The 24,501-nt window shown below is 39.7% G+C and overlaps 1 protein-coding gene across 6 annotated transcripts in view; it reads left to right on the forward strand.

Annotated features, from left to right (window-relative positions):
• LRRC7 (leucine rich repeat containing 7) overlaps positions 1 to 24,501 on the forward strand; it is a 118,629-nt gene that overhangs the window by 47,591 nt on the left and 46,537 nt on the right. For all 6 annotated transcript variants that reach the window (XR_003536036.1, XM_027694322.1, XM_027694317.1 and 3 more), the window contains exons 2-6: positions 8,271 to 8,473; positions 12,668 to 12,785; positions 13,616 to 13,694; positions 14,486 to 14,575; positions 16,006 to 16,062. Coding sequence is in view for 5 of the 6 variants with exons in the window: in XM_027694322.1 (XP_027550123.1) it covers positions 8,271 to 8,473; positions 12,668 to 12,785; positions 13,616 to 13,694; positions 14,486 to 14,575; positions 16,006 to 16,062 (547 nt within the window). In the remaining variant the exon portion in view is untranslated. The remainder of the gene's footprint in view (positions 1 to 8,270; positions 8,474 to 12,667; positions 12,786 to 13,615; positions 13,695 to 14,485; positions 14,576 to 16,005; positions 16,063 to 24,501) is intronic.

A 24,501-nucleotide genomic window follows, 5' to 3' on the forward strand; every position in this document is an offset into this window, starting at 1 on the left:
ATGACTGCTGGGAAATAGTAGGAATATCCACAGGAGTGGTGACTTATGGGATAGAAACTCCAGGTAGAGTTGGAGTGGTGGAGAAGGTTGGCAGAAAACCTGGCATGGCATCAGAACTGCATGTTTTAATGATTAAAAAAAATTCCTATTTTTTCAGAGAGGAAAAAGTTTTTGAAAAAGTTTTGTGATTGGATGTGAACATTTCCATGGGGGAGCAAGCAACACACTTTTCTAGGCAGTTTGTTGTGTGGATTTCAGATGTTTTGGAAATACAGATGACTAAACAATAAGTGTTATGACGTGTTGAAAATGAACTTGATCTCCTCCTATTTTGGACTTCAATCATATAGTGACTGTCCCATCCACACCTGAGCGAGGCAGCAGTAACAGGGAGAAGCAGAAAGGTCCTTTGTCCCTCATGATGAGACATTGAGGAGCTGGAGCATGTGCAGGGAAGGGAACAGAGCTGGGGAAGGGTCTGGAGCACCAGGAGCAGCTGAGGGAGCTGGGGGGGCTCAGCCTGGAGAAAAGGAGGCTCAGGGGGGACCTTCTTGCTCTCTGCAACTCCCTGACAGGAGGGTGAAGCCAGGTGGGGGTCGGGCTCTGCTCCCAGGGAACAAGGGACAGGATGAGAGGAAATGGCCTCAAGCTGTGCCAGAGGAGGTTCGGGTTGGATATTGGGAAAATTCCTTCCTGGAGGGGGCTGTCCAGCCCTATCACAGGAGTGGAGTCCTCATACCTGGAATTCTTCAGAAAACATGTGGATGTGGCTCTTGAGGACATGGTTTAATAGTGGTGCTGGTTGGCAGTTGACGATTTTAAAGATCTTTTCCAGCCTTAACGATTCCATGGTTCCACATCTGTGCCTGGGTTCTGCCACAGGATCAACTTTCATTGGGAGTCACAGTTGTCACTTTTAATTAAAACTTTCTTTTTCAGCAGCAGTTTGTAGCTGCACATCATCATCCCTGGAACTCTCATTCTGCCAGCTCAGCACAATAACCCCAGTTTTCCTGCAATAAGCTTCTGCTAAGCTGATTAATATGTCAGGAATAATGCAGATGGATTGGGATGTAAAGTGCTGAAAAGTAATTGGGTGTTCTGTAGGATCCTGGCCCTCTCTGAGGAAGAAACCCAGACTTCACGAAAGTTATATTGCTCCTATTTAAATACCAATTTGTTTAGTTGATGCATTTAGCAGGTAAAAGTTTTTTCTGCTGTTCCTTTGCAGAGCGGTTCCAGCCATTGCACCATAAAACAAGAAATAAAGTATATTTCAGTCTACATTTCATACCAGCTAATCTTTTAAACTAAAGGATTACTTCAAATCAAAGCTGAAACACATCAAAGATCCAAGTTGAAATGTAAATTCTCTGCTTTCCAGACAGCACCCTTTCCAAAGAAATTTCTCACATTTATTGGGATTCTCTCCTGCTTAAATGTCTGCAGGGTGAGCTGTCAAACTGGTTGTAATTTCTAGCAATTAAGAGCATAATTATTAATTTTCAACATGTGCCACTAATATGCAACAAATTACTGAAACTCTGTCGGTTCTATTAAAAATCTGAACAAAATTGGGGTTTTCCTTGAGGTTATGCAAAAACTGTCTTTAGGGAGAACAGGATACAGGTTTTTAATAATAAAACCAATCCTAGCAACTATTTTTGCTGTCATTAAAATGTCTTTGTTCTTCATATTATCATCATCTATGATTAAGATTGTCTAAAAGTCATTTAGTCAGAAAATTTCTGTCTAGAAATTTCAAGGCAAGGCCAATAGTAAAGCTTGGAATTAATGAATATCTTATCAGAAAAGATAAAGATTTGGTGTTATATCACAAAGAGGGGTGTAAGGTTTGGTAATTCTGGTAAGAACTGATACTTTGTAGAAATATTTCTGTCTTGAATTTTACTTTTTGTAAAAGTCCCAAATCTCAAGGTACTTGTAGCAAAGAGAGTGAAACTTTCCAGCATTAATATTTTTGGGAGACAAAAGGTAAAGCTGAATCTGATTATTCATGCTTGGTTATTTTATTTTAGGATTAGCAAAATCTGAAGATGAACCTGAATGCAGACTATTGTAATGGGAATATAATGAAGGGAATTCAATTATCCTGCATTAAATAGCATTTCTGGGTGAGATATGCTGGTTATCTGTGCAAGAAAACAATTCAGAGAATATTTCACCCCCCTCTTTTTGATAAACCCAATTCCCCTTTGGAAGCTTCCTAATGATTCTGTTATTGTGACTTCAGAACCAGAGTTTCTTAATCTTTTCAGGAAGATTAATGAAAACTATCACAAATGGCTTATGCATGTGGAATATCTAAATTCCTGATTTTGGAACATGACGGTGACCTGCCTGATTCCCTCACCTGGCTCCAGGGGGGAGTTTTGGGCGAATATCCTTTCTTCTAAGCAGGGTATGGAAAAGTATAAATTAAATAAAATATATAGTGATTTCCAGTGGAGAATCACAGAATCTCATCTGCCCTAAGGAAGGCACTGGGAGTTTCCCAGTTTGTTCCAAAAGGCCAGAATTTGTGTTATATTTTCTTTGCAAAAGAGAGTTGATAACAGAGACTACACATATGAAAGGGAGCAAAGCTGAGAAATGGAGGAAAGTTGGAATTAAAGAAAGAAACATGAAACAACCCTTACATTTCCTTCAGCCCAAAGTCTTTTCCTCACTGATACTCTCCTGGCACTGGCCAGACATCCACTTTTGTTTCCTTTCTTCCCTTTTAATTAATTATGTGTGCTGCTTAGATGATTTACATAGTGTCCATTTCCAGTCTGGGTCACTGAAATAATGAGGGAACTTCAAAGCTCTCAGAGTCATCTTAATTTCCAGCTCCACATTTCAATTAGCAACACAACCCTATTAATAATTTAGGGATTTAAAAAAACGGAGGAATATTCTCTCTGCAGATCTGAGCAGAAGGAATCTTTCTCCATCTCTTCTACCTCTTCATCCAGCTTTTAGTTTTTAAATGTGCTACTCTCCCTTCTATGATCTACACCTTTGTGGGCACCATCTTTGGGCTGTTTTGTATGAAACTGAGTTTGTACTAACTTGTTTCTTTGCTCAGTCAGTTGTGTAACTTTAACATCTCTACTTTGTATTCTTTATTCTAGCCAAGACTTTTGTCTGTAGCCATAACACTGTCCTTGTGACAGGAGAGCTGTGCTTATATAACTCTTACATCAGTCCTCGCTGCTAGTTTGCATTTTCTCACCATTTTCCCATTCAAAAAGGAGTTCTGATGACATGTAATCTGCTTATTCTTTGTCTGAAAAGCATCAGCTCTCTTCCTTCAAGATTTTCTTTTTTTCCCAGAAAGATATCTGGGTGGGAAGGTGCACTGATGCAGCAGAGATTGCAGTCCTGCTTTCTGCCCCTCTACCAGCTCAGGTGACACCCCACCTGCAGTGCTGCCTCCAGCTCTGGGGTCCCCAGAATGGGAAGGACATGGAGCTGCTGGAGCAAGTCCAAAGGGGCCATGGAGATGCTCCAAGGGCTGGAGCCCCTCTGCTCTGGAGACAGGCTGGGAGAGCTGGGGGTGTTCACCTGGAGAAAAGAAGGCTCCAGGACACCTTAGAGCCCCTTCCAGTGCCTAAAGGGGCTCCAAGAGAGCTGGAGAGGGACTTTGGATAAGAGCCTGGAGGGACAGGACAAGGGGGAATGGCTTCCCACTGCCAGAGGGCAGGTTTAGATGGGATATTGGGAAGGAATTCTTGGCTCTGAGGGTGGTGAGGCCCTGGCACAGGTTGCCCAGAGAAGCTGTGGCTGCCCCATCCCTAGAAGTGTCCAAGGCCAGGTTGGACAGGGCTTGGAGCAACCTGGTCTAGTGGAAGGTGTCCCTGCCCATGGCAGGGAATGGAAGTGGATAAGCCTTAAGGTCTCTTCCAACCCAAACCATTCCCTGGTTCTGTGATACCAGGAAAAGAAAGAGTTCAGGAGTTTGGGTTTCAGCCTCCTCTCATGTCAGTAACTGATGCTGTGTCCATGTCCAATCTGGCTCTGAGCTCTGGGAGTGCCAGATCCACTGGGAGTTGTCAGGGATGAGTGGCCTTGGCTGGGATCAGCTGAGGGTCTCCACTTTAGAGACTCCGAGTGGGATGGGTTTTTGGGGGTGCTCTGGCTCTAAAGAAGCTGCTCTGTACTTCCATCTCTTCTTGAGTGGTAAAACACCTCTAGGAGAACCATAATGAGATGATGGAAAGTGGTATCAGTTCAGTGATTGATATGTTTGTGATTTCCAAGCTGGATTGTGTAACTCGCTGAAAAGAGCCAACATACTTGCATATTGATTTTGTTGATTGTGCTGATAATAAGAGAAAGAAAGAAGGAACAGAAAAATCATCACTTATCTGTGAAGTAGCACAAAGGAGTCACTGAAGCGACTTCTCTGCTGCTTTGAATATAATTAATATTTTCTGAACCCTCTGGCAAATGTTGCCATTATTGCTCAGTTCAGCCTTGCAATGCTCCCATTCTCACTTCCAAGTTCTTTATTTTCTCAGTAATTCTCAATTCTTTAATTTCTCAGGATTTCTGAGTAACTTTCTAGCACTACCAGATCACTGAAACGGTGATTTCCTGAAGTTTTCTGAAGGGATTTTCAAGAGTGTGAGGGATTTTATGTTTGATACCCAGTCACATAGCACAGGCTGGTCCCCCAATAGCTGTTGGGTTTTGTCCTCTTTGAATTTTCATTCAGGTTATTCAGTGCAACAGGGAGCCAAGAGCTCCCTGAGATGAGAACACTTAAATGAAGTGTTACATGGAAAACTTGTTTGGTAGAAAAATTAAATCCATAATTAATTTTTCCTGAAAAACAGAAAATTAAAAATTGATTTATCCTACCAATTATATACAGGCAAATTCTGGGGTTTTTTGCAGTAGCATTTTAACTGCCTCTTTTTTTCAGATATCTCCTGACTCTTTAGAAGAATGTCATGGAATTCCAAGCTGATTTGGGTTGGGAGGGGCCTTAAAGCCCATCCAGTCCCACTCCATGCCATGGGCAAGGACAACTTCCACCAGACCAGGTTGCTCCAAGCCCCATCCAATCTGGCCTTGGACACTTCCAGGGATGGGGCAGCCACAGCTTCTCTGGGCAACCTGTGCCAGGGCCTCCCCACCCTCAGAGCCAAGAATTCCTTCCCAATATCCCATCTGACCTGCCTTCTGGGTACATCTCATCATGTGTAGACCCATTGCAGAGGAAAAAACTTCTGAGATGAAAAAAGAAATTCTTCTATCTTGTGTTTGAAAAAAACCTGCTGCTTTTCTGTTCTTCCAAGATCCTTGGAGGTTTGGAGTTTGTCAAGCTGTTTCATCCCATCTTTAAATCAGTTTTGTGAACATGCAGCAGTTTTCTCTGCCTCTGTCTTTCCAGCAGGGAAGGAATGTCTTCTCTTGTGCTTCCTTATAAACAGGGATTAGTGTTTTTGCCTCACAAAAGGTCCATTAATTCAGAAGGGATGATATTTTGTTGTAATTAATTTACATAGAACTCCTGTTTTGCTTAGATTAAGGATTTTCTTTAGAAGAGAACAAACTGCAGATGCTGATAATGAGATGCTCGCTTGAAGCTGATAAGTTGCAGGTTATATTTGTGCTTCTTTCATAGTTTCTTTATCTCATTCAAGAAATAATGTGATTTTTGAGCTCTCTTGGAGTGAATAATCTCAGTGCGTCGTGTGTGACGTGTTGAGCAATGACCTCTAATCCCCACCAGGGAGAATTACAGTTCTTTCACTGGTTTAAATGGGGAAAAGCACTGAGCACTGGTGTTTCCATGAGGAGGTGGGAAGCCTTGCAGGAATTAAGGAATCTGATGAAGCATTGATGTGACTCAGCTCCTGCAGTTGGGGGATGGCTCTTTGCTGACTCTGTTGGGCTGATCCTCTTTCCTCAGGAAAGAAAGGCCTTGAAAATTAGGATAGAACAAAATGTAGGTAAGAAAAGTGTAATTACTAAAGCTGGAATTAGTCCAGGATAAGAATTAATAATGCTGAAATTAATAAAAGGTTTAATTACCACAAGTCCACAGGACATGAAATGTTACTCCTTTCAAACACAGGCCCTTCCATTCTGCTGTGGTGCAGAGAACAACAGAATTCCCAGGGGATTTTTTAATAGATTTTTCAGCATTTCTGTGTGTTTTCTTTTTGTTTACCAAGGGTAAATAATGGAGCAGATTACAGACATGTGCAAACCCACTTCTTATCAAAATGTATTAAAGTTCAGCCTTTCCTGTAGCCATTCCTGCAGCAAATAGTCCCTCAGGAGCAGTTTCTGCAGGGGAGTCACCTCACACTTATTTCTCACAGGATCTTAGCAATGCACCACAATTCAGGTTCAAGTTCCTTTGCTATTCAAGTATTAATCTCTTCTTAAATCCAACTTGTTCATCTCTCCAACTCGCATCTGGGATTGGGTTAGTTTGTGTCCCATGAAGAGGACATTTCCAATAGATAATCCAATTAATCCACAAACCTATTTTATCATGACAGTCAGGCCTTACCAAAGCTTTTGAGGAAGGCAGAGTAATTAACTCACTTCTGTTTATCCGCTTTTTTTCCCTCTAGCTTTTAAAACAACTTTCTGTTGAAGAAGAAATTACAGTTATTTTTATGAACTGCAATAATGGAAATGCTTTTGTTTGCATAAGTAAAAGAAAAAACCTTTAAAAATTGGTTTGGCTACTGTAATTGCTATTTTTAGTGTGGTTCTATCACTTGGCTATTTGTAAACTTTCTGGCTGGTCTTTTATCCTGGTTTTGTTGTGGGGTTTTATTAAAATGGTATGTTTGATGCCTGTGCCCACAGCAGAGGAGAATAAAGCCCAGCAAAGTGCTCTGTAATTCCTGTGGGAAGAAGGGTTTGCCAAGGAGTTTTTGAAGTCCATGTCACTGTTCAGTTGTTCATTATCTTCCAATGGCTTGAAAAACTACAAATAATTTGCTATTCCAAGGGCGTTTATTTTTACTTTGTCAGGGTTTGAATTATGTTGCTTCCTGGATGTGAATCCCAAGAGGTTGGGCAGCTCCAGAGGTGACTCTGCTTGGGAATTACGTGTTGTAGGACCAATGCTCTGTCAGTTTTCATCTGTTTTGGTCTTGTGCACTCAACTGAACGATTTGGGAAGATTTCTGGAGCTAAAGGTGCAGTGCAGGTATCATTAGGGACAGATTGGTGTTGAGGGAATGGCGAGCCTTATTTTGCTTTACTTGGACTAATTTAGTGCATTTTTTCCCTAAATGTAACTCAAAGCCTTGTAAGTAGTTTAGAAAATGGGAGTTAACTGTTTAGCTCTTCTTGCCTTTGTAATAACATGTTCCAGGACAGCCTGATTTATCTATAATGTTAAAATAACTTCTCAATATGTCAATATCTATTCCAGATTTAGGGACTGCCTGACATTATAAAATCTACTTATTGACTGCTCTCTCCATTCTGCAGTGGTGAGTTAAAGTGTTTTGTTCCAGTGACAAGTAATAAGACCCAGTTTTGTAAACTCACTCGAAGGAGTTAGAGGTGCTCACACAAACTGAGGGACGGTCTGCAGCGCTTGGCATCGAGGATGGAAGAAGTTTGGGAATGGGGAAACTTCCCAGATGTCTATTTTACTGTAGAAAAGGTCCTTTCTGTGAGTTTTCAGCAGGTGGTACAAGAGGAGCAGGAATGGCAGGTGACCCAAACACCTGCTCTGGGGATGTGTTTGCTCTGGCTCTGTAAGCAGGGAAATTGGTGTTCTTTATTCCTCTGGTTGAGGACTCAGTGGAAATGCCTCAGCAGTGGCTGTGGGAAGCTGAGGAACTCTGCTGGTGTCAGAGGAACCTGATATTAACACTAATTTCTCAGGGAGAATCAGAACCTCTGCCTGATTCACCATCGTGACTCATGATCCAGGGACTGACACGTCCCTCTGTGCTTTGATGAACGTGCTTGTACTTGTGCCTCCACACAGTTATTTTCACTGTTAAACCAAGCAATGGTTGTGGCTGGGCTTGGAGTGTTTCCTTCTGTCCTGGTGTAGGGAAAAGCTGCTGGGTTGAAGTTGTGTTTTGTGGTTCCACTGGCAAATCACACTTCTCCATGTTCTGGAGAAAGGTAAAACAAGAGCTGCAGAATGCAGACTACAGAAATCCCTCAGGAAAACTGTATTCATGGACTGCAATCTTGATGATAAATCTAAATAAGAGTCCCCAAAATGCTGTTGGTTTCAGTAACCTGTGTTTTCTCCCCTTTTTCTTCAGTATGCTGCTTGGAGATGACAACCAAAAGGAAGATCATCGGCCGCCTGGTGCCATGCCGGTGTTTCCGAGGGGAGGAAGAGATCGTGTCCGTGTTGGATTACTCTCACTGTGGCCTGCAGCAGGTGCCAAAGGAGGTTTTTAATTTTGAGAGGACCTTGGAGGAGCTTTACCTTGATGCCAACCAAATTGAAGAGCTACCCAAGGTAATCCATGTTCTGCTGGAAGACAACGTTGAGTCCTAAAATGTGTGTTGGACAGGGATGGCTCTTTTAGTCTGGAGGAGACTGAGGGGAGACCCCATTGTAGTTACAACTTCCTTGGGAGAGGAAGAGGGGCTGGTGGCTCTGGGAGTTCAAGGGCAACTTCGCAGTTTCTCCTGCCTTCTCGAACAGCCCAAGCAGCCAAACCCTCATCCTTACACTCCATGCTGGATGGGGCAGAGCAGGAGCACCGATGACTCCTTCCCAGCAGAGGAACTCAGACAGTGGAGCCTTAAACTGGGAAATGAACAACTGTCCAAAAGAAATAGTTCTGCACAAGTAATTCCTGTGGCATTTGGTACCTTGATCAGGAGCCACTACATTTGGATCCTCTTTGTCCCTGCTTTTCAAAGCAAGGTCTCTGTCAGGATGAGCCCTTTATCCTTCTGGGATATCAGTGGGACTCTTCCAACTCAGAATATTCTGTGATTTTTGTTGGGAAGTGCCAGCTGAGTAGGAGTTTCACAACTGCAATGCGATCACCTAAGTTATCCTTCCTGAGTAAAACTCCTCTTATGGAATCTTTCAATCTGTTCTTCTGCTGATTAATATTTACTAGGAGGAATTAAAAGTTACTGTAACTTAAGTGTTGTGGAAACAAAAGAGAGCAAGGTGGTGGAAAAACCAATTAATGGCAGGTGCTGGCTACATAATGAAGCATGAAGGGATGTAAGCCAGCCCTTAATTGAATTTCTCTCCACAATAATGAAAGATGCTCACAAGTCTTTAATTAAACACTGTCCCCTGTAATCCACTCTTCATCATCTCACAGCACATTTCTCAGTTAGGCTGCGCAGAGACTTCCTAGAAATTCTATTTCCGAATGTAGAAAACATGCTTTTCCTATTCCATGAAGTTGCTTTACTGGGATGTGACGGGTCATTGCTTGAGGTCATTGACTCCATCCCTAGTTCTGCACAGATGGGAAGGCAGGGCAGCTCCAGGAGCTTTAGTTCATGGGAAAAATGGCTGTGAAGAGCTGCCTGATCCCTCCCAGAGAAGAAAACAGAGAACCAGGAGTTTTTTCTGTTCCCATAAACACGAAAGGGGTCTTGGTGGAGACCATTTGCTGCTGATGGATCCCTGAGATCCAGCTCTCTTTTATGTCATGGTTTCATTGTGCTACAGAAGAATATTGGAAATGTCTAATTTAGGTAGAGATTTTGGGTATTTTTGGGCTGGATCTTTATAATTTGGTATATATATTTTGGGTTGGTAGTATCAAAGTGGTTTTCAGACTGAGCTGCAGTGGCTGATGGAAGACAAATAGAGCAGGGCATAGAATAGTGCCATGATTCCATATGGGAAAACTGGGGGTCAAAGGGAAGGAGGCAAAAATTAGGAAGGTGATAGTTTTTAGTTTTAATTTATTGTAAACACAGCATTTATCACAGTCTTGGCTGTGTGTAAGAGAAGATTAATAAGAGTTAATTTATTTTCTTACCAGTCATCATTTTTGTCTTAAGCCTTTATTAATCATTACTGTGAATTAAACAGCCCAAATAATTCCCTTATCAAATTTGCTGCTTCAGATATTTTTGCCCCATGGCTCTGAACCTTTTTTCCACTATTTAATTAATATTCTATGGGAGAAAATGGCATTTTTTCCCTAAAAATGGCACTGTATTACTGACCATTAACTTTGTATTACATGTTGCGTTCTACCACAGGCAGAACTTTAGCCCCTCTGTAAATAGGATTTCAAATAACTTCTTCCACAGGATATTTTTGTCAATTTTCCATTCTTTGCCAAATGTTTTGTGCCTCTGATATTACAACATTTTTTTGAAAATCCTTATCATCTTGAACTTGATCATGTTTAAAAATATAATGATAAAATTATAAAAATTGTAAGAATTATAGAAGCACTGCTAAAAGATCTGTTAAGTCCTGATCTACCCTAATTGCTTTCACTGCTACGTGATACTCTAGAACTCAATAAATTATTTTGCATTAAGCTGATGCATTCAACTCATTCTGCCTGCTTTTATTTTCAGTTTTACCTTACATTTGATGTATCATAATTATGATTTTTCTGTTACTTCATTAGAAATTAGGTTTTAGTTTGTAATTTTTATATTTCTTTTTTCTTTGAAGGATTTGCAGGATTGTTATCTAATTCTTACCCTATTTTCCCCTAAATCTTGCCAAGTCTTTATTTTCTTTGCCTTTGAATTCATCATCATGAGCTGCTGCTGCACAAATGTCCCTTATTTGGGTGAGTCAAATGAATGGATGACTAATAAAAAAGAATATTGATCTTGATGAAGGTGGAGTGACTGGAAATCAGCATCCAGAAAAACAGGAGTGGGATGAAAATTCTCCCCAGGAACCTTTGGAGCAGCCAAAGCCTTTCTGACTTGAGATATTCAGAATAAAAGTCCATTGTTATAATTAAATCTCAATGAGCACCTCTTGGGTTTTACTCTGAAAGGAATTTACGTCATATATGGATATCCAGAGTGATGATTCCAACCAAATCAGGATGACTAGGCCAGGAAGCTCCAGAAACTCAGAAAAACACCTTTGGAACATCCAGTGGGGGAAAAAAAGTGGGCAATTTTGGGCCTACGTTTCTGCATCTCCACCCTTATATTCCTTCTGATACAACAGTACATCATTCAGATCACTCCAGAGGGAATATTTTTTATTAGTCCTCTTCCTTCAGCAGTTCCAAAGCCTTGGATATGTCCAGACAGTGTCAGAACTCTGAGTTCCAAACCTTCCTCAGCTTCTAAAATAAGAATTCTCCTGGGAATGGCTGGGAATGTGCACTGGGCATTTCATTTTCCATACAGTATTTCATTTGTGGAGTTTAACTCATTAAATTTTCTGCCCAAACCTTGGCCTGGTTTGTATTTGTATCAAAATCCTGCAGGTTTCTCCTGCTGAACATCCCCAGGGTCTGGAGCTGCTCTTGTGTAGAACAAGGGCCACCTCCAGAACCTCTTACTTATGGTACTTTCCAGACTCATCCCAAATGATGTGCTTCCTTACAAAAGGAAAAGCAGGGGCTCTTGGAAAGGAATTCCTTGTTCTCCAGAGAGAGATTTCCTGTGGATGAGGTGGAAAGTGCCTGCATGGGATGGGTTCTCCTGTCCCTCTTGAGTTGTGCTTCTCATCCTGAGTATTCATTATTCACATGATTCCCTCCCGTTTTCTGTGAATTGGTCATTTTGAAGGAAAAGCAGAATTTTTCTAAAGGATTATCATAGAAAGTTACCTCAGAAATATTTCAAATTGTTCTAAAATTTACTTGAAGTGAAGCAACAAGTGGCCATTTTCAAGCCCTTTTGATGTTAGTTTTCCCTTCCCTGGATTCTTGGCTGAGCTTTCCATCTTGGAAATCAAATTATTTTGCATTCCCAGATAGGCTGTGGGTGAGTTTATGGACTTTATTCTCACAGATAAGTCTATGAGAAAGGCTAAATCTGGTGAGAACTGCACTGATACTGGAAGGACCCTTGTGAGATGCTTGCAAAGAGCAGTTGTTTTCCAGAACCCATTGAATTTTCTGGTGAAAACTGGGGACTTGCTTTTATAAAATAAGAATTTGAATGAAAAGTAAGAATCAAGCCCTGAATTTTGAGGGGGAATAGAAAGAACATATCATTGTGTTAATGCCAGAGCATTTTTATACCTTGAAGATAATTAATTTAATCTGCATGCAGTCAAAATATAATTAAAATAGGTAATTAAAAATATGTAATAAAATTAAATATTTTTTACCATAAGGCACAAAATTTTTTCAATTGATATGAAACATGTAAAACAGATCAATAATATATAATTATTATATATGATGTAATAATATAAATACTTACAAAACATTGGTTGCAATGACTATGCAGTTTTGGACAGAAGGCTCTTCTTGACCATTGCCACTGCTAATTTGGGTTATTCCTATCAACTGTAAGAATGTGTTCTTGAAAAAATATGTTTTGAGGATTGAATTCTTCTGGAACAAGTGGAGTTTTGTGGTATTTCACAGATTCAGAGTTGGAAGAGACCCACAAAGGTCATTGAGTCCAACTCCTGGTCCTGCCCAGGACCATTCTGTGTATAAACAATGATCCCAAACTGTTTGTTTTCCCTGAAACTCTGTAAATTGTCTTTTTTTTGTTGTTGTTGTTGCAGCAACTGTTCAACTGTCAGGCTTTACGGAAGCTGAGCATCCCTGACAATGACCTGTCCAGCCTCCCCACCACCATCGCCAGCCTCGTGAACCTCAGAGAGCTTGATATCAGTAAAAATGGTGAGACACCCAAAGTATCTTAAGGAACTGTGGTGAATATGAACAATAATGAAGTTTTAATTCCTAATGGTTAAGAACCTCGTGCTCTGGGTCTGGATTATGGTCTGGCACTTTGGAGAAGGTTTCATAAAGATCTACCTTGTTTATTTTTCTTTTAAAATTCAGACTTTGGTTTAGCATCACATGACTTGTGCCCAAAAAATATTGGAAAGAGGAGTGTGAGGCCACTTTTCAGTGCACTTATGAACTGCTCCACTTCCCGAAGTGGCTTAGAACTCACTGGGCTCTTGTGTGAAGGATTTAAGCACATGGGGCTGTGGGTAAAAAATTCCCAGGATTTATATAGATTAATTTGCTGATGTGCATCCCCCGTTATGCATTTACACATTTATGTGCCTAAAAACCTTTGCAAGCCTGAACTCAAGTGTCTTTGTTTTAAAAATGAGGCTTTGGCACTCCTGGAAATGTTGGGAAATTTCTTCATCAGTGGAGGCCCTGAGACTCTCAGGATTCTGCGTGTTCTTGGAAGAGACAAAGAGAAGCCGTTTGGGAAGAAGTGAAAGGCACAAATACCAGTACAGATGATGTCACTATTTAACTCTAGAAGATTATATAAATCAAGCATTAGCATAATAGCCATAGTATAAGGCATAGATTCTGTTCTGGTGTGTTTATTTAGGGCTTAAGTACTTTTAGACTATAATACTCAATGTGTGTATCCTTCCTATTGGAGCTGAAGTCTGATTTGAAAATACCAAATGAACTCACTTATGAACAAAACAAATAGACAGTTTTTTGTGTAAATAGTAATTCTTTCCATGTTTTTTTAGGAATTCAAGATTTTCCAGAAAATATCAAGTGTTGTAAATGTTTAACGATTATTGAAGCCAGTGTGAACCCCGTGTCCAAGTGAGTATCAGCAGCTGGATTTGCATTCTGTAGGTGCAGAAAATAAGCTTAGATTTAAAGGAATTGTGTCAAGTTCATTTGCAGGATTAATCTAACTTTCTTTTTGTTTCAAATGCAGAGGGGATGAATCTATTGGAAGATCCCAGTCCTCTGTTAATGAATGTGGGGTCTTTCCACTTAGCAGAGAAAGAGTTGGCAAAGCACAGAGGCTGAGGTTTCATGTGTTTGGCCACTGAAAACCTCTTGGTTGGGGCTTTGGTGACACTTTTCCCTTCCAAGAAGTTGCAATAATAGTAACAAAAAATCTGGGTTGTAAAGCTAGGAACTATGAAATGGAGTGAAGGAGGTGAAAGGATGAAATTTTACTACTTCGGTTTAAAAAAATTGAGAGAGAGAGGGAGAGAAAGAATGAGAGAAAAAGAGGGAGAGAGAGAGAGACAGGAAGAAAGAGAGAGAAAGAAATAGAGAAAGAAAGAAAAAGAAAGAAAGAGGAAGGAAGGAAGAAAGAAAGAAAAAGAAAAAGAAAGAAAAAGAAAGAAAGGAAAGAAAGAAGGAAAGACACCTTCGGCTTAAACCCTCACCTAGGAAGGAGGAAAAGGCTATTTAATGTGGTTATTGCAATGTGGAGAAGATGAGAGTGAGCAAAAATGTCTGTAATGAGTAAGTTCTTCTGGAGAATTTGGATAGACAAAGAAGGTGAGAGAGAAAGTCACCTTTCTCCTTCTAAATATACATTGTTTTATTTCCATGGCAACGCTGAGGTGAGCATTAAGGGTTTCACTGTTTTTTAGGCTGCCAGATGGCTTCACACAACTTCTAAATCTGACCCAGCTCTATCTAAATGATGCCTTTTTGGAGTTTCTTCCAGCTAACTTTGGAAGGTAAGGATGAGTCATCAAAGCACAGTGATCGTGCATTTGAACCTGGCTTAGGCTCTAAGGGTCTGGTTTAAATCTGCCTTCTCTTGAAAAACTAAACAAAAAACAGAGATTTTGGCTTTTCAGCACAATTTTGATGAATGATTGTTGTAGAGGGAATGTTGTGTCAGCAATAATGTGGTGATGAAGTGATGCAGTTTGGCAGTTGAGGGAAAAAGTGAGAAGAAATAGAACTTGAAGGGGACTGTCCTTCATCAAATGTGTGACTCAGTTGTGGCAAGGGCAGAAAACAGCAATATGGGCTCTGCCATTGAAAAATGGGCTGAAAGATAAAGGTTGTGAGTCAGAAGGGAAGAAAGAAAAGACTGAAAGGCAACATGTGAAACCAGAACAAGAGAGAAGATTCAAAAGACAGTGGAGCAGAAGGGCTGGAGAATGAGGGTAAAAATAAATGCAGCAGAAACAGAGCCAAAAAATGTTAGATAAGGACAAAGCAGAGGTGGTGGAATTCAAAACTGACCCAATTTGCCATAAAAGGGGGCAGGAGGAGCTGATGCATCCCTACCCTGCCCAACTGTGGCAGAAATGGGGAGTTTATTCCACATGATGAAGGTGATGGTTGACCTTTCTGCCCCTGGACTGTCCACCTGGTCACAGAGCTCAGAAGACAAAAGATGAATACAGAAAATATTTGGCATTGTTACAGAATTCACCTAGTACCAGTTTTATAGTGATCCATCCTGTATGTTTTATGGTTCAAGTGGGAACACCAACCCAGCGCTCTAAAGCTAATCCTGAGGTGACATAGTTGTGTTGGAAGTGACGTTGTTCTGCTCAGGCCTGGGGGAATCAAGTGCTGCTTCAGCACAGGCCTGGCCCTGACCCAGAGCTGAGCCTGGCTGGAATATATCAGCTTTTCACAGTAATTCTAAACTATTTTATTAATGACTTGAGCAAAGTAAACAGAGTAAAATTTCATTTCTCTCAAGTATTTCCAGGTTTACTGAAGGATAAAAAGCAACTGCTCTTCAGTTCACAAGTTCCTTTGAAATTTTCTGCGAATTCTACAATCCCTTGCAGGTCTCCTTTTAATTTACAGTATTTTTAGCAGAAGTAGGACATGTGCTGAGTGTTGGTATGAATTAGAACCTACACACAACAGTCCTTCCAAACTCCATTGTGCTATTAGGTGAATTCTGTCAAAGCTTTTCAGAAGAGTTCCGCTAAGGATAGACATATCCTGCCTGAGTGTGTCTGTCCTTACATGAAATTATTTGGTTCTGAACGCATTTTGTACCCCAGAAGAACAGGACATTGGACTGTAGTGCATGAAACAGACTCTTCCTTTATTGAAAAAAGTAGTTTTAAATCATTCTTATGGATGCCTGAACTAATTCACTGAATGAACTCATTATTTTCTATCCTATTTCTAGACTTGTTAAATTGCGAATTTTGGAGTTAAGAGAAAACCACTTGAAAACTCTACCAAAGTAAGTGATGGAATATTTACATTTATTCACCTGGAATTGCCAAAAGTGCAAAATATTTGTATTTGCAGCAATGCAGTGGTGTAGTTTCTGTTAAGAGTGTATTTTTTTTGCATGATTTAAAGAAATTTTAGTGAAGGGTTTTAGCAAAAAGCAAAGATCTATGATTCTGTGACATGGTGGAAGATGGATCCTGGTACATTAACTGAGTGTAAATCAATGGCCAAAATCTACAATGTGACATTTTAAGATAAATAAACAAAATTGAAAAGTAACAGATGAGAGAATGCTGGTCAGTGATGATATGACAGTTTGTTTTCCTCACCAGTAATTAATCTGATGTGTTGAAAACACCCTCTGTGTAACCTAATGGAACGCTGGTTTAAACAGAACTTAAATGGTTTTGGTGCTTTTCAGAACAATTAAAAAACCTGTATCAGCAGAATATGGAGGAAATATCAATTTGCTGGTGTTTCTTGGTGCTGTTTACAAAAAAAAAGGAAGTTTCTATAAATTATTGCTGGAATTTGACCAACATTTCAATGGTTTTGAAAAGGAAATGGTAAAGAACTGAACAATAAATCTCTACCCCTCCCATGCTGCACTGCATAAAACAGGGAATTTGCTTTTCTATCCAGACTAGAATCCTGTAATTGTTTTCTGGAAGAGGGATCCTCACCAATGGAAAAATATCCATGGAATTGGGACTTGTTAGAAAGGAATTTAATGCCTCAGTTTGGAACTCCAATGCACTTCTGGATGTTCCCATTTTCTGCCAGCACCACTTTCTCTGCATAAAATACTTCTGCATATGCAGTTTTAACCTACTGAAAATATCTGTACGTTCAGCCTGTAGATCTTCCCAATACTCTTCTATAAAATCAGTAATTTATTTCTCCTCTATATGGTTTGATCAAAGATTATCCTTGACGCCGGTTTCCAGGATCTTCTGAGCAGTTAGAAATACTCAGAAGTCTCTATCCAATATTGCAAATAATTTATAGTATTTTAGTAAAGCTTTAATTTGTATGACAAAATTAGATTATTATTTTTTTTGTCTTGAACTCCTCAGAGCTTTTGGGAGATTCTGACCAAGTTATGTGCTTGATGATTCTCACTCTGCTGGTAGCAGAGCCTGTCCTTGGAGAAGTGCACTCTGGCTTTCTGCTCCTAAAACCCAACCTAGTCCAGAATTAACGCAACTCCAGACTGAAATTACCAGTTTTCCCAATTTTTGTGGACAAACATTCCTGAGCATTCCATACCCAAAGCTCAGAGCTGTTCCCTCCTAACGAGCATTGTTGTCCCTGTTGGCATGAGGAGGGTCTGTGGTTTTGTCAGTTGTTACAGTAATTTAACTAAATCCCCAATTATTCAACAAAATCTAGTAGCTAAATTTACATCTTAGTTGGAAAAGGAAGGTTCTAAGAACATTTCCAACAGAAGCTTTTAATCTATCCAACAGTTGTGTTTAAGCCTGACCTGGTTCCAGGCCTAAGGAAGCTTGTTAATTTGCTTGAATTTTGTATTTTCTAAGAACAGACTCTGTCATAAACATTCATTGCTCTTCACATCAAGAGATGTCAGCAGACCCACCACTCCCGAACTGAATGTTTTTGGAAGTTGCTGAACTCCTGAGAGCAATCGAGAGTGTTTCATATCTCAGGAAAAACTCAGAAATTCCCTGTGCCATTGGTTGTTTCAGGTCTAGAGTGTTTCAAAGATCTTTGAGGACATTATAGCACTTGGATCTTGTCTCTTAGAGCTGTTTGGGCAGAGGAAGACACCTTTGCAGGGTTTGGGGGGATTTCTTTCAGTAGACATTTGGAAAATTGAAAAATTGTAGGAACCTCATTTGTTACCGGTGAGTCACCAGTGTCTTAGAGCCTGGAGGGGCTGTAATTGTGAGAAAATACCTGTATTTGCTGGGTGACTCACTGGTGCCCAACTGGAGCTGTGGCTTCTCAGCTCCTCTCTGGTTTTCTGGACAGTAGGAATTACAGCTGTTTTTTCTGCCTGTTAGGAAATGATGTCCAATGGAGACATTACCAAAGGTGTGAGTCCCTGACACCTGATGTCAGGGAAAACCAGGATTTCTCTTGGTCTTCAGCTGTTGCTCAGAATTAATTTGGCTTGTGAGGAGTAAAAATTTAATATCTCAAGTACAACCTCTAAAATTGGCAGAATTAAGTAATTCTAAAGGTGAAAGCATTTAAAAAGTGGGTGAAATTTAATAGCACAGTTACAAGGTCATGTCCTGAGGGACTAACAGAGATTTTTGAAACATGAGGAGTTCTTCAGTCAGGAATCAGATTGGGAAAAAAAGATGTGAATGTAAAATGTCTGAGTCATTGATCTGAGAGAACCTCGATAGGGCCAAATGCTCTTTATCAGAGTGTTTTCACTGGAGACAAAGAAACCCTTGAGACATGGGAGAAAAAAGAGGGAGGCATCATTTGAGAAAGCTACCAGAGGGAATGGAGATGGGAAAGAGTTGAGCAGGTCCTAATCTGATAGGAAAAATAATGGATGTGCAGTATTATATGGAATATATTCATATATATATTTAATATATTTTATTAAAAATAGTGTGTTACTTAGCTAAAAAAAACCCTGAATTCAAGAGGAGATATGTCAGTGTTTGTCTCTGCACACACTGACCATGTATCAGGTTATGGAGTAAACTGGTTTTTGGGTAAAATGGTTAGTGGGTAAAAGAGTTATTGGGTAAACTGGTTATCAGGTAAATGGGATGAAATAATTCAGAAATGTTAAGTTTTTATCAGAAATTATATAATTACATTGTGAGGTTCTTTGTGTGGCTCAGCACTTTGACATTCCTTTGCAGACATTTGCATCTGTCATTCTGTTCTTGTTGGTTTAAACAAGCATTTTTCTGAAATATTCTGATTTTGCATTATCTGGGTCCCCTCAGTTTGCTTTATCTTGGTGGAACTTTCCTGCTTTCCAAAATATTTCATACCTGTGGTTTTACTCCTGGTTTGAGTCAGGAAGAAAAGGACTTTATCGATAAGAATATGATGATAATTATAATGATAATGACGATAAAGGTGGAGGTTTTTTTCCTTTCATTAAAATTAGCCATTTTATCTTGATCTGGTTTCAGACTTAAAATATAAACCAATGTTTTTAATTCTTGATTGCACATTTTTAGGTTCTGATTGTAACAAAACCATGTGAAAATAGAGGCTGTGTTTTAGCCACACAGTTTTATTTCTGAGACTTGCTGCTTATTATTTTTGCTGTCAGAATGCAGACTCTACTTGGACAATCATTCTCTGATCTTACCTGTTGTAGGCAATAAAATGTCACATCAGTATTTTCTACTTTGCCTTTTTCTCTAAACACCTCCAATTGTGAGGAATCTCTGAACTTTTTCTGCCACTATTTATGTCAAAACAGGATTTCTGTGCGTTCAAGTGCCACAAAAAGTCTATGAAAAATAAATGTTGCTATTTTCTATAATATTTTACTGTCAATGCTCAAATATCTTCCTTGATAAAGGGCATTAGATGAGTTTTCTTCTAATAATTCCAAAGCACAGGTCAGTCTCATTTAAAGTTTGCCATTAAAATTATTTGAAAGAGAGATGGACACAAGAAGGATGCCCTTCATTAAGTTTTTCCTTCTGGATAATAAATTAAGGTGTGAAAACAATATTTTTTTTCAGATATAATTAAAGTATCTGTTTTGGCTTCACAATTATATACTGCAAAAAAAGCTTGGGGGGAAAACACATTTTTCACCCAGAAGAATTTACTCTTATTAAATGTTATGAAATGGGACTTTTTCTATTCTTTGAATTCCAAGTGTACTTTTTTTTTCTGTAACTATAATGTGAAAAAAATGACATTTTTCTCCGACATTCTTCCATTTCTTTTTTCCATGTCTTCCCACTTCTTTCCATTTCTTTTATTCCCCCCAAATTTACAAATATAAATGTAGAAAGTAAATGCTGGTGGGTAGGATACAGGTTATTTTTTTCCCCTTGATAATTTCTTTGTTTCTTATTTTTTTCTAAACTGATTAAATCAAAAATTTTATGAGTTATGGGTTGTTCTTTCTTGTATTCCCCGTTCAATCCCCCAGCACTGCTGTACTCTTTCACACCTGAAAAATAAGCCAGAATATTAAATGCTGCACTGGGAATACCAGACTTTTAATTTTAATTATCCCAGTGCCAGATCTGCACCAAATTAATGTGCCAGGTACTACTACACAATATTTAGCAAAGAAATAAGATGGAAACAAGGCAAAATGGGGGAAGTTTCCTGTTCTTGATGTCATGATCATAAATCTAGATTTATTGAAATTATTTGTAACTTATTTATGTTGATTATTTTTTAAAAGTGGTGAGACTGTGTATGAGACTCAACAGATGAAGGTTTCTAAGCAGCGGCATAAAACCTGTATAAAAAGGACATGATGATTTGGTTTTAAAACAATATAAAGTGAATTAGACCAGATTCTTCCTTGGCAGAATAAATCTCAAATAATAGTGGGCATTTTGCAGAGGTTAAATTTGCTAATTGGAGGTGTTTAAACCTGTAGAATTACAATTCTTATGCCCTTCTGTAGCTTAGACTTTATTCCAAACTGACAAAATAAACAGAATAATACAGAAATTCCAGAAAGATATTCAGGGATCAAACATATCCCAATGCATTACCTTCCTCCAGATGGGAAATTTGCTGGATAAAAGTGATTATTATTTCCATTAACCTGATAATCGAGTGGTAAAAAGCTTTGTTGTGACTTACAGACATTAGTGCCATAACATTTCTATTCCTCACAATCTTCCCACTCCCCAAATCCCATTTTAGGAAGTAGATTTGCAAAAATCACAAGTTGTCTGAAGTGTGTTGAAGTCAGTGGAACAGGGAATTTGTCTCAGCTCAGAACATGTCCAGGGGATCTAAATCCGGGGGAAAGCTTCACTTTCTCCTGCTATTTTTTGAACTGCTGTTCCACTTTCTCCCAAGTTTGTGATCAGGATGGAAACTGTTTGGCACACTTTGACTTTACAAATGTGTGCATCGTTCCTGGTGACCTGTTTTCCTCAAATAGCAGCTCTGGCTGAGTTTAATAACTCCTACTCCAGGAGGATTTACTACCTTGGCACGATGTTATTAAAATATTGGCAATATTTTAATAAGTGACTACTACTATGAATTTGCCCTTTAGGCTTTTTAAAATAAATATATTTGCTGCTCAGAGAAGAGGCTGAAAGATGTGTTATATTGCTTTCCTATTGTAAAAATGCTTTTCCAACTTATATAAGGTTGTCTGAAAAATTGCCTAATTATTCTTCAGGGAATTGCAGATTGGTTTGGGTTGGAAGGGACCTTAAAGCTCATCTTGCTCAGAGCAACCTGGTCTGGTGGAAGGTGTGCCTGCCCATGGCAGGGGGTGGAACAAGATGAACTTTAAGGTCCCTTCCAACCCAAACCAGTCTGAGATTATGGGATTCTCTGATTTCTTTTTTCAGAAGAGTTTAGATCTGATCAGTGGCACTAAATTTCAGACAAACACTTCATGGCACAAAGGGGTGGGAGGGGAGAACATTTATAACCATGGAGAATCATCGTAGCCCACCTTCCACTCATTTTGTTCTTAATTATCCCGGAACCTTGAGCTCCTCCCAGAACGACCGGGAGCTAAAAACACAAAGAGTTCCTTCTGCCCGTTACTAATGAGATTGGATTTGGTTGTGCTTAGACTGTGCTCTGCTTTCTCGGTAATGTTTGGTTTATGGTGTGCAAGGAAATGGCTTGTTATACTCAAAACACCTTAAGAGAATAATTTCCACTGTATTTGAGTAAACCCAAATCTACAGAGTAAAAGCACCTTCACACAATTCCAGCTGCAGGGGGAGTCAATAGAGAGAAGGTGGCTGAGGGGAGCCATTTGGAACAGGGTGGGTTTTACCTACATAGCCATCAGAGACCTTCTCTTTGTCCTAGCTGGTGTCTGTGTGCCCTTGTGTCCCTCTGTGGTGGGAGACTGAGGGGAGACCTCATTGCAGTCACAACTTCCTTGAGAGGGGCAGGCACTGATCTCTGCTCTATGGGGACCAGGGACAGGACCCCAGGGAATGGCCTCATTTTGTGTCAGGGAAGGTTTAGGTTGCATCTTAGAAAAAGCTTCTTCCCCCAGAGGGTGGTTGGGCACTGAACAGGCTCCCCAGGGCAGTGGTCACAGCACCAAGGCTGACAGAGCTCAAGGAGTGTTTTGATGATCCTCTGGGGCACCTGGTGTGACTCTTGGTCACCCTTGCAGGGCTGAGGGTTGGACTTGATGATCCTTATGGGTCCCTTCCAACTCAACAGATTCTGTGACTCTGTGAAACTGTGAAGTTCTTGCAGTCTACCCCTCAGAAGGCCCATAAAGTCAGCAAGCAGAGAGCCCTAAACCAGCGATTGGTTCCGTGGAGTGCAACAGGTCACCTTGTTCTGCCCTTTCCCTTGAGCCATGGAAAATTCCCTGTACTAGAAGGCTTTTATTGATGTCATCAGGAAAGAAAAACAATCATGCAAAACTTGATGACTCTCAACTGCCTTTATTCTTCCACATCCAAACCCTGCTGGATGATTGCTTCTGAAAAACTGAGTGTTACATGTGTCTGAGTAAATGCCAGTGATCATTAGTTCTTCATCACAATTGCATTTTCCTACTCAGTGAGTTCTTTTATGAACCAGTAATCTATTCTTTTCCTATTGAAATACATGTGTATATTATATTCACTAGTTATTTTCAGTATTTATGCTTTGTAGCCATATTTTAGACCTTTTCCATGTTTGTCCCGTTTCAGTCCCATTAAAGTTCATAAGCTCCATGTCGATGTTCCTTCCTGGCATTGGGTTGTGAAACAAATCTTGCCCATATTTGTGATATTTCCTAATTCAACATCATCCCCCTGCCTGCCTGGAACAGGTCTCTGATCACACTGTGGCCCTGCAGTTTGGTTTTTCCCTTCCCAAGCCATGTGTCCGATAGGAGTCATGGAATCCTTGTTGATGGTGTGGTAGAGCAATTCTCCTGGAGAGCCTGTCCCTGGAGATCTTCCACATCTTGTAATCTGAACTACTCCTGGAGAAGAAGAAATCAACCATCCTTCTGCCTAGAACTACACACAGATATTTCTGCTCTGTCATTCTGAGGTGCTCTTTGCTCTCTCTGACCACTCCCATCCCACTTCCTCAATTAAGATGCAGATAGTTACTGAGTCAGGACATTTTTCATCTCAGATTCCTCCTTACCTTTTCTAACACATCCCCATTTATCTCTCTGGAATTTTCCTTTAGAAATAAGCCTGGGTTTGATGTGTGTTCACGCTGCCTTCAGGCCATGTTTCAGCAGAAAGAAGAATCAAAAGGACTGTGAAATAAGGAAACTGTGTTGAGAGGAGAATTCTTTAACTCTCGTTTTTTGGCTTGGCTGTTTCTGTCAACTTTTAATCATCAGATATTCCTTAACACTGTTTCAGCTTGGCTCATCCCTGTTAATTATTCAGCACCTTAAGTTAGATCTTCTTCCTGGTCTCTGGCAAAGAAAATGGAAAAAAAGGGCTAAAACTGCATTTTCAGTCTCTCTTTATGTTTGTTCATTTCATGTGAAAGGAGCCCATAAGAGCATAAAGCATGTCCGGAATTCCTTAGAAATATGAATCATATATTGTATATCCTGATGAAACATCGATTATTTTTGGTCAGCTTTCAGTATGGAAACCTTGGGCTGCTTTTTCTCAGTCTTCAGGATGGTGGGGACACAGATACGAAGTCCTGTAAAATGACTCAAGTCATTTTATATTGATTTAATAACCTGGTGGAGTCCCCATCCCTGGAAGAGTTCAAAACATGGGTGGATGTGGCACTTGAGGACATGGTTAGTGATGAACATGGTGGTGGGGCAGCTTGATGGTTGGACTTGCTGATCATAAAGGTCTTTTCCAGCCTTAATGATTTCATGATTTTATTATTTTAGATATTTTCTCTCTTGGGTATTTCAGTTGTGTAAGTTCTTGTATCCTCAAAATCAGCTTTTAAATTCACTCTGTTATTTTGAAGGCTGGATAATAGATTCAGTGCTTCATGACAGATTAATTTATACCCTTGGTCCTGAGCTTTATATCATATTTGCTTTATATTCTATAAATTATATAAATTATCTTGAGATTCACCGAAAACTGAGGGTTTTTTAAAATCTGTTGCATGAGGTATAAACAGCTCTTTGTGCTTGGATCATGTGATGCTTTAGCCCTGGTTAAGATTTAACTCCTCTGCAACAGGTAAATTATTAAATATTAATTTTGCAAAGTACTTCCAAACCAATTAATTGATGAATTTAAAGTTTCATTGCAAAGTTTAAAATATTAAAACTAAGAGGCTCCTCTATTCCAACAATTTGGGAATAAAGGTTTTT

This window comes from Neopelma chrysocephalum, unplaced genomic scaffold (assembly GCF_003984885.1).
Source record: "Neopelma chrysocephalum unplaced genomic scaffold, ASM398488v2 Primary Assembly neopelma1_97, whole genome shotgun sequence".
Lineage (NCBI taxonomy): Eukaryota > Metazoa > Chordata > Aves > Passeriformes > Pipridae > Neopelma > Neopelma chrysocephalum.